We start from the raw sequence: 15446 nt of genomic DNA on the forward strand, positions 1-15446 counted from the left end.
TAGGGCCAGAAAATTATTTTAGAGAGTGCTATTTTAGAGTGCTCAGCAGTGGCCTCAGCAGAAGGGAGGTGAGAGAATGACCTTTGCCCACTGGGAATAGCATCGCAAACTTGAAAAAGCAAATGTGAAATATTTAAGGTAGGGAACAAGCCTGGTGAGTTTAAGGGATTAAACAGATAAACCAGTGTGACAACTACTGAGTGAGGTTGGAAAACACAAAGGAGATAAAACATTTGAGATACACAGATCTCATATTTAGAATTTGTGAGGCAGGGGAAGGACTTTGTACTCATATTTTATTCTAAGTGTGAAGGGAAGCGATTGGATTGAAAAAGAAACTTTGCAGAATATTTGCAAAAATAACATATCATATTCCTATAATCCTAGTGTTAATATCTTTCATAACTATACTTGGAATCAAAGTGGTATAATGGTGTAAAATACCAGGCTGTGTTTGTTATGAAGCCTGATGATAAAGAGCAGAAATACAAGGCCAGTTGGGAGGCTACTGTGGTGGGCCACTTGAAAGGTGGGTAACTAATGTGAGAACTAGATGGTTCTTTCAGAGATATATCAGTACCCTCATATTTAAGAAAGTTTGGCTTAGAATATCATGCTGAGAAATTAGATCTTTCCTGAAATCAAACTTCCCAAGAGGAACAGAAGGCCAATATGTTGTAGATCGTGAAAAATAACTTTAACAGAGATAGTTTCAAGAGTGAAATAAGATAATAATTCAAGTGAGTAAATTAAAACTCTAGCCATATTTCTTTATATATTAAGAATCTGATGTTTATCCTATGTTTTCAGTTTTTATACATTTTACTTGAATTTAAAGGACAATGATCTATAGCTTGAAATTTTAGTGAATACCCAATCACGTGAGCATGATTTTTAAAGTTTTGGAAATTCAGACTTTTCAAATAGTACTTTTCTAATGTGATGTTGTATAACATCAAACTTTTTTGATGTATATTTTTTAAATCATATGCTGCATTTTGCTTAATATAAAACAATGTGATGTTAAATTAAGAAAACCTTATTTTGCAATTGGAACCCAGTTTCTTCGATGTCTTTATGAAGTTTATTTTCATTAAAATATGGAACAGGTATGTTCAGAGTATTGTGTAAGATGCTTATACATTATTTGGTATTATTCCTTACCTATAATACATGTCCAATAAATATGAGTTAGAAGTACAATATATTATTATTATTTTATTAGAAGTACAATATATTTAAGGTAGTGTTTATTTTTACTTGTTTTGCAGAAACTTGTGAGCTTTTTCTTAGTCTCTAACCTTCGTGTATGTGCATGTCCCTAATATTTAAGGCATAGCTTTTGGGTACCAGGTGCTGTTTAATATCCTCATATATATTGCTTTGGTTAATTGTCCACATCTGCTCCTGTTTTGGTGATAGGGCTGATTGGTTTTGAAATTCTAGCTCACTTAGCCGTGGTTGCAATTACCTTGCTTAAAGATTATCTTTTTTTTTTCCTTTTTAATTGAAAGGCAGAGTTACACAGACAGGGCGTCAAAGAGATCTTATGGTTTGCTGGTTCACTCCCCAAGGGTGGAAATGACCAGAGCTAGGCTCCACCAAAGTCAGGAGCTTCTAGGTTTCCTGCATGGGTGCAGGGACCAGTGCACTTTAGCCATCTCCCACTGCTTTCCCAGAGGCATTTACAAGGAACTGGATTGGAAGTGGATCAGCCTAGACTGGATCTGGCACTCATCTGAACACAGTTCCTGCCCAGGATGCTTCACTTCTGATTGAGCTCCCTGCTAATGTTCTGGGGAAAGCAGTGCAAGATGGCACAAGACCTTAGCTCTGTGCTAACCCACGCAGGAGAGCCTGAGGAAACCTCCTCAGCCCTGGCTGTTGGCAGCCACTTGGGGAGTGAGCCAGTACGCGGAAGATGAATCTCTTTGCCTTTCCCTCTCTTCCTCTGTAGTTCTTTTAAAGAAACAAACAAAAAAGGAAAAATAAAAAAGGAGAAAGTTCTAAGACATCAATCATAAATGTTTAATGTTAAACAAGATCATGGAATTTGAGGAAATATGGTCTTTTTAATATATTAGCTTGTTGGGCACTAATATATTAAAATGCACATAGAAATATGGAATTGCTTTGAAACATGTACAAAATATAGTCACCTACTTTCAGAGGTGAAGTTAAAACAGTTATGTATCACTACATGTATATACCTTAATTTTTTGGCATTTACAGGGAATAGTGTGATACTTCATTTATACATATTTTCCAGATAAATTACTTTGTTAAATGTCTTCAGTAATTGCAGTGTTTAGTGTGATGCACTCAGTGGTAATTGAGTGTTCCATAATGCTGCACTTGCAGATTTAGCTTGGGTGGCTTTTAAACCTCCCCCACCCGCATTCCCCACAATGTTAGGCGTATTGCTGCCAATTTTCTGAGTTCTCATGATGATTGAGTACAATTATTTATGGAAGCATCTCTCCTCCAATGACCCTATAAGTATAAATAAGGACCCTATGAGGGCCTCAAATATTATTTGGTTCTCAAGCAATTTTGATACTTTGAACTACTTTCTTGTATTTTCTAGTTTTCATGTGTTCTAGAAAAATGCTTCTCAGACATTCAGTGTGTCTTTTATAATCACTTGGTTGTTTTGTTAAAAGGCAAATTCTGATTTCAGTAGGTCTGAGATGGACCTAAAATCCTGCTATTCTACCAAACTTGTAAATGATGTGGAAGCTGCTGTTCAGTACTCAGAGTTTCAAGATTCTAACTAGTTATTAGAATTCTGTCAGTCCAATTATATAGGGCATTAAAAATGGCTAGATTCTTGAAGTCACATAAACAACTGACTTAAAAAGGAAAGTAGGGGCCCGGCGGTGTGGCCTTGCAGCTAAAGTCCTCGCCTTGAACGCGCCAAGATCCCATATGGGCGCCGGTTCTAATCCCAGCAGCTCCACTTCCCATCCAGCTCCCTGCGTGTGGCCTGGGAAAGTAGTCGAGGACCGGCCAAAGCTTTGGGACCCTGCACCCATGTGGGAGACCCGGAAGAGGTTCCTGGTTCCCGGCTTCAGATTGGCACAGCACTGGCCGTTGCGCTCACTTGGGGAGTGAATCATCGGGTGGAAGATCTTCCTCTCTGTCTCTCCTCCTCTCTGTAATAAAAAATAAATAAATGTTTAAAAAAAAATAGGATTTTTTGGTAAATGTTTAATAACACAGTCGACTGAACAAATATCTGTCATTTTTCTCTCATGTCTTAATTGTAGTTTTGCTTCTTTATCATTTCTTTTTTGTTGTGGTGGTTTTTGCTTTTGTTTGAAATATTATTGTGTTTTGTGATTTGGTCAGGGAACCGTTACTGTATTTTATGTTTGTATCTACATTTTATTTTGCATGCGTAACGTGGCTTTGCCTGGATGTTCTTTTTGGTAAGTTCTAAATTTATATAGCAAATTGTTTTTTTGTAGTGTGTGATGTTATTTTCACTTTATTTTCTCCCATATGTAGTAATGTGATCATGCTTACAACTTGTTTTTAATGTTTTAAGAGGTTTTTTTTTTTTGGGTAATTGGTCTTTTTTCTAACATTTCCCAGTTTTCCTTAGTAATAGCTCAATTTATTGGTACTAATCTGCTTGGATTTGTTTTATAGCTTCACGCTATCAGTTGCTGATCACTATTAGCAGATGCAGTTTCCAGTACTTTGATTTTTTTTTAAATCTTAGTCATCTAGAAATATTCTGAGAGCTTGTGCTTCCATTTAGAATCATAGCAAAGATAGCTTGTCACTAAATACTTCTATTCTCTATAAATAATATATTCTAATTTTGTTTATTTTACAGCAACAGCTTGCACAACTACAGAAAGAAAAATCAGAGATTTTGAAAAACCTGGCATTATATTATTTTACATTTGTAGATGTTATGGAATTTAAGGTATGCATTTTAATATAATATTTAATTTTTTAGAGATAGATTTAACATTTGCTGGCTGTACAGATTTGTCACTTATGGATAGTAAAACTAGAATTCTGCAACTGAAATTTAAAACATTTCATTTGTGATTTCTGAATGTGAAATTATTTATATGCATAAAACTTTAAACTAAGCCTTTATTTTCAGGATCATGTTTGTGAATTACTGAATACTATTGATGTTTGCCAAGTCTTCTTTGATATTGTAAGTATTTTATTAAAAAAGTTTCCTATTCTGTTTCCAAAACTTGGAATCAATTGCTTTTTTTTTTTTACAGAAAGTTTATACAAGTGGCACTTAAATTTTTAGTGTTATTATTTTAACCTTTTCTGCTTTTTAAAAAGATGAATTTTATTTGAACGACGATGACGTAGAGGGACAGAGAGTTTCCATTGGCTGCTTTAGTGCCCAAATTGTCCCAGTGACTGAGGCTGGGTGAGGCCCAAGCCAGGAGCCAGGGACTCCATCATCCACTGCTCTCCTAGGCACATTGGCAAGAGGTAGATTGGGAGCAGAGCAATCAGAATTAGAACCACTCTTCAAGGTAGGTTACTGGCACTGCAAGTGGTAGTTAACTCCACTGCACTTCAATGCTGACCCCTGTCTTACTTTATTGTAGCTTCTTTTTTAATGGGAGGACTTGTAAAACATATTTTCCAGTTTTACTTACTACTTGATTGCCACTGACTGTAAGTCTTATTTAATTACTGCTTTCTCAGTTTGGTCCTAGTAGAATCAATATAAGAAACATTCAGCTGATGGTATTTTTTTTCTGTAAAATGCATACTTGTTAGAATTCTTAGTATTTTTAGTATGAAAATTTCTGAATAAAACAAATGTAAGGGGGAAAGGTCTCCAGTGACATAATTGTAAGCTTCTTTGAAAAATAACACTTTTTCTTACTTGGTGATATATTTGCAGCAGTATGTTGTCTTATGCTGGTTTTTATTCTTTTAAACTCTTATCAGTTTGAATGCAGTGATCTCAATCTCTTTTTCATTCATAGAATTGTGTCACAGGGGTACAGATAGTAACCTGTAGCAGTCAAATTCAGAAAGGACATTTGGCATGGCTTTTGGGACACTTGTTTTCAGTATCAGAGGACCGTATTCAAATCCAGGCTTCCTGGTAATTTGCACTCTAGCAGGTGAAGGGTCTAGTATTTGGGTCCCTGCCTCCCACAGGGAGACACTGATTGAATTCCAGGTTCCTGGCTTCAGCCTGCATCAGCACCAGCTGCTGTAGGATGTGGGGTTTGGACCAACCAGAGGAAAATCTTTCTCTGTTGCTATCTCTGTCTCTGTCTTTCAAATAAGCTAATTTTTTAAAAATTAAAAAAATGTAAGTTTTTTTGTGAAAGGAATTCGAATTTCAGAAATAGGAAATTAGAAAATGAATAGCTTTCAGTAACTGCTATGAAGATGTTCTATGTGTATTTAAAAGTTTGGCGTGTATGATGTGGTGAACTTGATTTATTTTTGTAGACTGTAAACTTCGATTTAACAAAGAACTACTTAGATTTGATTATAACATATACAACATTAATGATACTACTGTCTCGAATTGAAGAACGGAAGGCAATTATTGGATTATACAACTATGCTCATGAAATGACCCATGGAGCTAGGTAAATGTACATTCTTAAATTTTTCTGAGATTCTCAGTTTGATGGATTACAAGTCATTGAAATCTGACATGTTTCTTTTAAGTGACCGAGAATATCCACGGCTTGGTCAGATGATTGTGGATTATGAGAACCCTTTAAAAAAGATGATGGAAGAATTTGTACCCCACAGCAAGGTAAGAGCTGATTTTTAGGTATGGTGTGATCTTCACATCTATGCCTGTATGAGATAACTTAAAGCTGGATGGTTAGACAAGATGATAAGCTTCTTTTAGGAAAAAAGTTACATTGAAAATGTAAGCAGTAGTTGTGTATAATTTTACCCAATTGTGAACCAAAAAGCTAGTTAGATTTAGAATAGATTGTAGAGATTTAGAATACTAATAGAGACTCAGAATACAGACTCAACTTGTAGAAGTAGTAGAGTGTATGGCACAGTATTTCAAAATGTCTGTTGTACTGGTCTGCTTGGGTTCTAAGCACAGATCTGCCAGTTACTCTTTGCTAGAGGGCGAGTTGCTTAACCACTCTCATGCTCCTCAGTTGTCTTAAGTTATAATTGCACTTAACACATATGGTGACTGTGAGAATTTAAAAAGGTTTGAGATGCAGTATTTTTGATAAATTTTGACTATACTGCATTATATTCTCTTATTAGAGAAACATGACAGGGTTTTGTAGAAATAATTTAAATGGTCTAATCTTAAAATTATTTTAAAAATGTCATTCTGCATAAAATAATTTTGGTTGTAAAAAAACTTGCTATTGTACCTCATGTGTGGTGGGGCTCATTTTTGTTTCTCAGTATGTTAACAAAATTACAGATATGTAGTATTGTTACTTATTAATATTAAGGGCTGGAAAATTATGACAAGGTAAGCTGTTTGGCTGCGATAATAGCAGTACCATACTGAAGTTTTGAATCTTGGAGTGTTTTTCTCTAAATGTGGAGAGTTTTAATAATACAGAATTTTGTATAAAACTATTCATTTTCTTGACATACAGTTAAGTGATTTTCTTTAGCTGTTTTTACTCCCTTGAAAATTCTTAAGATTCTGTTCTGGCTTGATATCTTTGCACAGTTAGTTGATTTGTTATGCATCCTTAATTGGAAAATTTGTAACCCAAAATGTTCCGAAATGCAAACCTTTTGGAGTACTGAAAGAAGCTAGTGGGTAACACCACAGGTTAGGCCACCAGCTGCAATAGGTGCTGATTCAAGTCCCACCCTCTTCACTTCCAGTCTAGCTCCCTTCTAATGGGCGTGGGCAGAGCAACAGTAGCTTGCCCAAATCCTTGGTCTCCTGCAGCCAAGTAGGAGTTCTAGATGAAACTCCTGGTTCCTGGCTTTGGCTTGGCCCACATATGGGGAGTAAGTGAGTGGATGGAAGATCTCTCTTCTCTACCTTATGTTTCTGTGTTAATCTGCCTTTTAGATAAATAAATCTTTTAAAAAAAAAAACCAAAAGCCAGATTTGTAGACACAGTGGCAGGATTCCTCAGATGTGCAGTGTGTCACAGTCATTTCCCAGATCTGATTTTGGTAGTGTTTATTATCCCACAGCCATCATCCCTGTGCCTCTTCTCTCTGGTTCCATTTGTGCTATTTCATTACTCGTGCATGTCCTTCACTATTTAGCCACTATAGATTTGGGTCTTTTTCCGGCCATTCTTTAAGCTCTGTTGTTCTATATCAGTAGCACAGTATTCAACTAAGCTTTTACCTCAGATGTATAATATTATATATTATAGAACTAAAAGTAAAATGTACAGGAAGGGATCTGTTACATAATTCAGATATTATAGGAAGTATGGGTTTGTTTTAAAATGATAAAGCAGTTTGAAACAGTAATTCTAGGTGAAATTTAAGCAAAAAGGAAAATAATAACTTATTCTTAAACTTGCTCTTTTCTACTTTAGTCTCTTTCAGATGCACTAATTTCTCTTCAAATGGTATATCCTCGAAGGAATCTTTCAGCTGACCAGTGGAGAAATGCACAATTATTAAGTCTAATCAGTGCACCTAGTACAATGCTTAATCCGGCACAGTCTGACACTGTATGGTTCCATTTTTCTCTGAGTAAAAATAAGTGATTTGTAAAAAAAAATTGACTGAACAATAAAATAATTTTTTTCTAGTAAAAACTAGCCAGTGGCCTATCAATCAATAAAGTTTGTTGTAAAATGCTCTTTTGTTTATACTATTAAGTTTTTGGTAGATTTTCAACAGAAATGGATATTACATTAGTACGGTTAATAGTATGAATATATATTCTTCAAAATTGAAATGTTTGTTTTATCCTATCTTGGTACAAAAATTTGAACATATCAAAAGTATGAAGAAAAAAATCACCCCCCAATCTACCAACTAGGGAAATTATTACAATTATGCTTGTAATTTTTTATGTGTATGAACATAGATGTTCATATGAAGAAAATACACACATAGTTAGGGATTTGGAGGAGACAGTGAGCATCCAGGCACATAAATAAACCTCTTTTAACTTGATCAAATTTTGATCCTGTAGAATATTATAAACTGTTATAGCTTCACAAAATGGGAATTTGTCATTTAATGGTTTGGAGACATTTTAGCTAGAGCATATTTCAAGTAGAGCTTTGAGGTGCTGGCTTGAAACAGGTGGACCATTGTCTTCTGACTGGAAACTTAAATGACAAAATTTATCCATGGTTTCAAATTTGATTGGTGGTATTTGAACAAAGACATGAGCAATTAGAATTTTTTTTAGTATTCCTCATGTTTTTGTTTTTATTTGTATAAAATGAGTGGATTTCACATTTTTCTGTGGTGCAGATTTAGAAGCACTTTTTTTTCTCTTCCCTCCTGCTTTCCCCCTTATTCCTTTTCCCTCAAATCATTACAGTAGCATATTTATTCCCTTCATAGTAGCAAGCTTCATTTTTGATATTTAAAGGTATCATCACATGGCAAGTAAAGAAAAAAAAGATAATTAGAACTTTTGAAAGGGAAAGACTATAGCGACTGAATTATTTTATATGTACATATACTCAAAATAATAATTTCTCAACTATAAATTATATATTTTTTCTTTTTTAAGATGCCTTGTGAATATCTTTCTTTGGATGCAATGGAGAAATGGATTATCTGTAAGTAAAATGGGCTAGTTTTGTGATTATCCTTAGGTTTCTTTGTTTTAAACTTTATTAGCACTCTTTATTATGAAATATACTAGGTTTTACTTCTTTTGGAATGGAAAAGATAAACACAAGAAACACTGTATTTTTATTTACTGATGTGTACTTGTAAAATGCAAGGCATGCCATTTTACAGGCAGTAGCATATAAAATACTTTTGCCAGTTGTGGATTCATAATTCTCCAAAGACTGTAATAGGTGTCTTGAGATTTATTGAGAATTATTTTTTTTTAAGATTTTATTTTATTTTTTTTGGAAAGGCGGATAGATATACAGAGAGGAGGAGAGACAGAGAGGAAGATCTTCCGTCCGATGATTCACTCCCCAAGTGAGCACAACGACCGATGCTATGCCGATCCAAAGCCAGGAGCCTCTTCCGGGTCTCCCACACGGGTGCAGGGTCCCAAAGCTTTGGGCCATCCTCGACTGCTTTCCCAGGCCACAAACAGGGAGCTGGATGGAAGCGGGGCCAACGGGATTAGAACTGACGTCCATATGGGATCCCGGGCGTGCAAGGAGAGGACCTTAACCACTGCGCCACCACGCCGGGCCCGAGAATTATTTTTAATCAATTTTTTCCCCTAGAGATCTGTTTAGTAAGATGAAAGAATTTTAAAATATTTTAACCAAGTGTAGGTGGCATAATATCAAGTTACTCCTTTTGTTCAAGTTATTATTTTTTATAATTTATTTATTTTATGATACAGTTCCATAGCCTCTGGGATTTCCCCTCCACCCCTCTTGAATTCCCTCCCCCCACTGATTTCCCCTATTTTACTACAATAGTATAGTCTTTCATAAGCAGTGGTAAGTCCATCATTCTGCTATTCTGACATTATGGGTATGGGTCATGGTATAGAGTCCATCATTCTATTGTCAAGATATGTTTAAGTTTCATTAGGAATCCACCTTGGATTTGAAAGCAGAGATACATACTGCCTTGTATCTTCACATCTCGATGTAGTAGTCTCTGTTATACTGTTCCTCTAGATGACTGTATGTACATGCATGTTGTCTAAATTCAGAACTCTAACAACATGTGCTGGCATGGATATGGGGAGAAAGGTACCCTGCTTCACTGTTGGTGGGAGTGTAGGCTAGTACAACCATTAAAGAAGTCAGTATGGAAAGTGCTAAAAGATGGGAAAATTTGTTGTGTGTTGTAGGTATCCCATTTCTACGAATATATCTGCAAGAAATAAAATCTGCTTATAGGAAAATGACCTGTATTCCTATATTTATAGCAGCACAATCTATACTAATAAGTACTTGGAAATAACCCAGATGGTCTTCAAAAGAAACTAGTTATAACAAAAGAGTTATAAAGAAACTGTGGTACATCTACTTTATGGAATACTACTCAGCAATTAAAAAGAACAAAATCCTTTCATTTGCAACCAAATTGACCCAACCAGAGACCATTACGCTCAGTGAAATAAGTCAATCCCAATCCATGTTTTCTCTGATACAAGGCAACCTTCATGCAAAATATAAGATCAACAGCCCTTTCAATACTGTTTTTGCTGCAACTCAAAGTTTGATTTTTTTTTTGTTTGTATTTTCATTTCTTCAACAAAATAGTTTCTTTTCTCTTATTAAATTCTTCACTAAATCATGGATCATATAGTAAGTAACATCATTCTCTCCAAAAAGGTTTTTAGTTTTCATTTCTTCAGCAATACATTGGTCATCTAGTAGCATTTTATTTAACTTCATGGTGTTGTAAAGTTTTTAACTTTATTCCTGTTGTTGATTTTGTGGTTTTTTTTTTAAAGATTTATTTATTTTTATTACAAAGTCAGATATACAGAGAGGAGGAGAGACAGAGAGGAAGATCTTCCATCCGATGATTCACCAGCCAAGTGAGCGCAGCGGCCAGTGCTGCGCCTATCTGAAGCCAGAAACCAGCAACCTCCTCCAGGTTTCCCACACGGGTGCAGGGTCCCAAAGCTTTGGGCCATCCTTGACTGCTTTCCCAGGCCACAAGCAGGGAACTGGATGGGAAGTGGAGCTGCTGGGATTAGAACCGGCGCCCATATGGGATCCCGGCGCATTCCAGGGGAGGACTTTAGCCACTAGGCCATGCCGCTGGGCCCTGTTGATTTTGTTTTATAGCTTTTGATTTAATGGAAGGTATAGTAATTGTGCAATAGAGACTATCGTATTCAGATGTGAAGATACAATGCAGTATGCATCTCTGCTTCCAAATCAAAGGTGGACTCCCAATGAAACTGTTAAATATATCTTGACAATAGGATGCTGGACTCTGCCATTGTCTGTACCCACAATGTCAGGATACACTTAAATAGAATGATGGACTTATGCCTGCTTATGAAGGACTATCCTATTGTAATTGTATAGGGGAAATCAGTGTGAAGGAGAGAATTTTGGGAGGGGGTAAGTGAAATCTCAGAGCCCATGGAATTGTATCACAAACTAAAAGTAAAACTAAAAATAAATATATCCAAGATATGATTCTCAGGCAAGAAATTTATAGGCTGTGTTTAATGATGATGATTATATAATCAAGAAAAAAGAATAATTAGTTCCTAAGCAGTAATTCTAGGAAGACCAAGACTGTGGAGAGCTCCCTGACCCGCAGAGAAAAACTCTCACACACACCGTGTCCTTTTCCGTGGTGCTTCTTTATTATCCTCCATCTCCTCCCTTTCCTGGTTCCGCACAAACTTCACAATATATACATTTCACCATCCAATCAACATTAAGGTCAATACAGCACGCGTAAAGCACACCAATCATAACGCAGAGTACTAACCCTGCACGTGGTGAGCATGCACCAGGGGCCAATCAGGATGAAGTTCCGGATTCTGCTAGGCCTCTTCCTCATGACCCTGGCATACAGCCAAGGCGTCATCTTAGGGCCGAAGCTCCTAACACAAGACAATTGTTTCTCAGATAGTATTTTAGAAACACTCTTATCATTGAGCCAAAAAAAAAATAACTTGAAGAGATTTTGAATAAAAAAGTACCAATCTGAAAAAATAAATGGAATCCTACTATTTGCAGGAAAGTGGTCCCAACTATAGATCACCATGCTCAATGAAATAAGTCAGTCCTAACAAAACAAATATTGTGTGTTCTCTCTGATATAAGGCCACCTTAATCCAGACTGCAAGACCAACATATACATATGTTAAACATGCATATACATATAATCATCTAGAGGAACAGTATCCTTAGGTTTTAAGTTGTTCTTTATCACAGTGCTAAGTCATTGATGGAAATTACATCATTCAGTCCTATTGACTTGTTAATGGATAAGTAGTCTCTTGTGTAGATGAGAAATTGAAGGATTAAGACACACTACTAGTTAGTCTCTAACACAAGGTTAGGGCCCGGCGCAGTGGCGCAGTGGTTAAGGTCCTCGCTTTGCACGGCCGGGATCCCATATGGGCGTCAGTTCTAATCCTGGCGGCCCTGCTTCCCATCCAGCTCCCTGCCTGTGGCCCGGGAAAGCAGTTGGGGACGGCCCAAAGCTTTGGGACCCTGCACCCCTGTGGGAGACACGGAAGAGGCTCCTGGCTTCGGATGGGCATAGCATCGGCTGTTGCGCTCACTTGGGGAGTGAATCATCGGACGGAAGATATTCCTCTGTCTCTCTTCCTCTGTGTATATCTGCTTTTCCAATAGAAAAATAATAAAAATAAATCTTTAGAAAAAATTACAAAAAAAAGATAAGGTTAGAGCTTAGGCTATCACTTAAGTCTTGTGGGCTATATATCATATCATCTTCAAAGTAAGTTTAGAAACGAAATACATTTTAAAAAATGAATCTTTATTGGAAAGGCAGAGTTCTAGAGATAAAGAGAAACGAAGAGAAAGATCTTCCATCCTCTGGTTTGCTCCCCAAGTGGAGCTGAGCCGATCTGAAGCCAGGAACCTAGAGCTTCTGGTCTCCCGTATAGGTAAAGGATCCCAGCGCTTTGGGCCATCCTCTGTTGCCTTCCAAAGTCATAAGCAGGGAGCTGGATTGGAAGTGAAGCAGCCAGGACAAGAACCACTATTCCTGGGATCTCAGAGCTTGCAAGGAGAATTAAGTGACCCTTATGTTTGTCTGATTCACAGAGAATAAATAGTTTATGATCCTAAGTGGCCCACAAACTGGAGGAAGAAAACACAGGTGTAATGAAAGGAACTCATAGATAGCTAAATTCTTTCAGCTTCTCCCATATTCACTGCTGGAAAGGAATTGTTTTAAGAGCTTTGTGTTTTTTAGTTTTTATTGGTTTTGTTTTTTGATTTATTAGTTTTTATATATGACTAAATTTTTAAAAAAATTTTTGATGATTACATGGTTGACCAGGGTGGGAAGGATTGAGGGTTAGGGAAAAGTGGGTGAAATCATTGTTTCCAAATTCTCTGTTTCTTCTTGTCTCTGGAGAAGGGGAGAGATAAAGGTGGAAGCCACACCCAGCCTCCCAAATGCCCAGTACCCAGGGATGAGGAACTGCCACCTGATATCAGCCCAAGGTCCTGCTGTAGTGCAAGACCCAGAAGAAACTCCTGTCTTTGGATAAGCAAAACTGCAGCTGTTGTGGCCATATGAGGCATAAACCAGAAGATGAAAGATTTCTTCCCTCCTGGTTTTTGTCTGTCTCTGTAACTCTTTCAAATAAAAGAAAAATAAAATTTTAATAATAATAGTTATTTTTTCTCTTTTCTATCTCCAATTTTGTTATCTAGTCTGTCCTCTAATTTTGTTCTATAACTTTATTTTTTTAAGTCAGATTTACAAAGAGATGGATGGATAGAAAGAAAGATCTTCCATCTGCTGATCTCTCTCCAGGTGGCCTCAGCATCTAAAGCTGAACTGATCTGATGCCGAGGGCCTCTTCCAGGTCTCTCACAAGGGTGCAGGGTCCCAAGGCTTTGGGCCATCCTCAACTGCTTTCCCAGGCCACAAACAGGGAGCTGGGTGGGAAATGAAGTAGCTAGGACACGAATTGGCACCCATATCGGTTCTCTGTGCTTGCAAGGGGGAGGATTAGCCAATTGAGCCATTGTGCTGGCCCTCCAACATTTTTATGGTTGAGAAATTAAACATTTTTTTAAAGTTAAAAAAATTGTCCTGTCTTTGCCAACAAAAGAAGGTTAGGGGCTTACATAGGTGGCTCGATAGGATAACCCTCTGTCCTCTGCTTACATCCCATGTGATGCTAGTTTGTGTCTCTGTTGCTCCGCTCCACTTCTGATACAGCTCCCTGCTTATGTGTTTGGGAAAGCAGTAGAGGATGGCTTAAAGCCTTGGGACCATGCACCTGTGTGGGAGAACTGGGAGAAGCACTTGGTTCCTGGCATCAGATTAGCTCAGATCCAGCTGTGGCAGCCATTTGGGGAGTGATCCAGCGGATAGGTCTTTATCTCTCCTCTCTGTAAATCTGCCTTTTCAATGAAAAAAAGCATCCTAAAAAAAAAAAAAGAGGTTGTTATTTTATATTTAGTATTCCCTGCCTTTATCTTAGACTATTTTAAATTCATTTGCTCTTTTTAGATATATCATAAACAAATATACTTTAAACCATACCAATATCTTTTTTTTAGATTTGTTTTATTTTTATTGCAAAGTCAGAGAGGAGAGACAGAAAGATCTTCTGTCCATTGATTTACTCCCCAAGTGGCCACAATGGCCGGAGCTGCAGTGATCCTAAGCCAGGAATCCGGGGATTCTTCCAGGTCTACCACACAGCTGCAGGGTTCCAAGGCTTTGGGCTGTCCTCGACTGCTTTCCCAGGTCACAAGCAGGGAGCTAGATGGGAAGTGGGGTTGCTGGGATCCCATAGGGGATTCTGGCACATGCAAAGTGAGGACTTTAGCTGCAAGGCTACTGCGCCAGGCCCCATAACCCATATCTTAAAAAAATAAACTTGATAGCTTCTAATATAATATAAAATTTTCATAGAAACCGTTTTTTTTTTTTTTAAATCAGTAAATCCCTTGCCAGTGCAGAGACCAAAGCACTTGAATGTATTACCAGGGAGGTGGTTCAGAAGTGTAGCAGCCAGGACTTGAACCAGTGCCCATTTAGCCTTCCATTGCTGTAGGCAATGGCTTTCCCCACTGTGTCAATGAGCTGGCCTCGCATCTCCCCTTCTGAAAAAAAAAAAAAAAAGATTTATTTTGAAGGTGTTAGAGGCAGAGAGAGGAGATAGTCCATCCACTGGTTATCTACTGTGCTAGAGCGCTGGCCCTAAAGCATGATAACCTAGCGGTTGAAGTCCTCGCCTTGCATCTGTCAGGCTCGCATATGGGCGCTGGTTCATGGCCTGGATGTTTCACTTCCCAGCCAGCTCCCTGCTTGTAGCCTGGGAAAGCAATCAGTGATGTCCCAAAGCATTGGGACCCTGCACCTGAGCTCAGCTACAGCCTTTGCAACCACTTGGAGAGTGAACCCGTGCGTAGAAGATCTTTTCTGTGACTCCTCCCTGTAAATCTGACTTTCCAACAAAATGAATAAATCTTGAAAAAAAATTTTTTGAAGGGAGAGAAAAGCTAAATGGTAAGTTTTATGTTGAAGTGTTGATAGTACAGTTATAATAATAGTACAAATAGTAGTACAGGAGTTTAAAGGTTGCAGTTACTTGAATCATAGGGAAGTCTCACAGAAAATAAAATTGCTTTTAACTGTCCAGGCGTAAAACCTTTACATGT

General features: G+C 37.4%; 1 protein-coding gene across 1 annotated transcript in view; it reads left to right on the forward strand.

Moving 5' to 3' along the window:
• Positions 1 to 3844: 3844 nt before the first annotated feature.
• LOC121168125 (nck-associated protein 1-like) overlaps positions 3845 to 15446 on the forward strand; it is a gene marked incomplete at its 5' end in the record, with an annotated part of 62490 nt that continues 50888 nt past the window's right edge. Inside the window, 6 exons of the mRNA XM_040997915.1 lie at positions 3845 to 3937; positions 4124 to 4180; positions 5461 to 5603; positions 5686 to 5776; positions 7521 to 7658; positions 8681 to 8729. Coding sequence (XP_040853849.1) covers positions 3845 to 3937; positions 4124 to 4180; positions 5461 to 5603; positions 5686 to 5776; positions 7521 to 7658; positions 8681 to 8729 — 571 coding nt within the window. The remainder of the gene's footprint in view (positions 3938 to 4123; positions 4181 to 5460; positions 5604 to 5685; positions 5777 to 7520; positions 7659 to 8680; positions 8730 to 15446) is intronic.

The sequence above is a fragment of the Ochotona curzoniae genome, unplaced genomic scaffold (assembly GCF_017591425.1).
Source record: "Ochotona curzoniae isolate NIBS_2020 unplaced genomic scaffold, NIBS_Ocur_1.0 patch59, whole genome shotgun sequence".
Lineage (NCBI taxonomy): Eukaryota > Metazoa > Chordata > Mammalia > Lagomorpha > Ochotonidae > Ochotona > Ochotona curzoniae.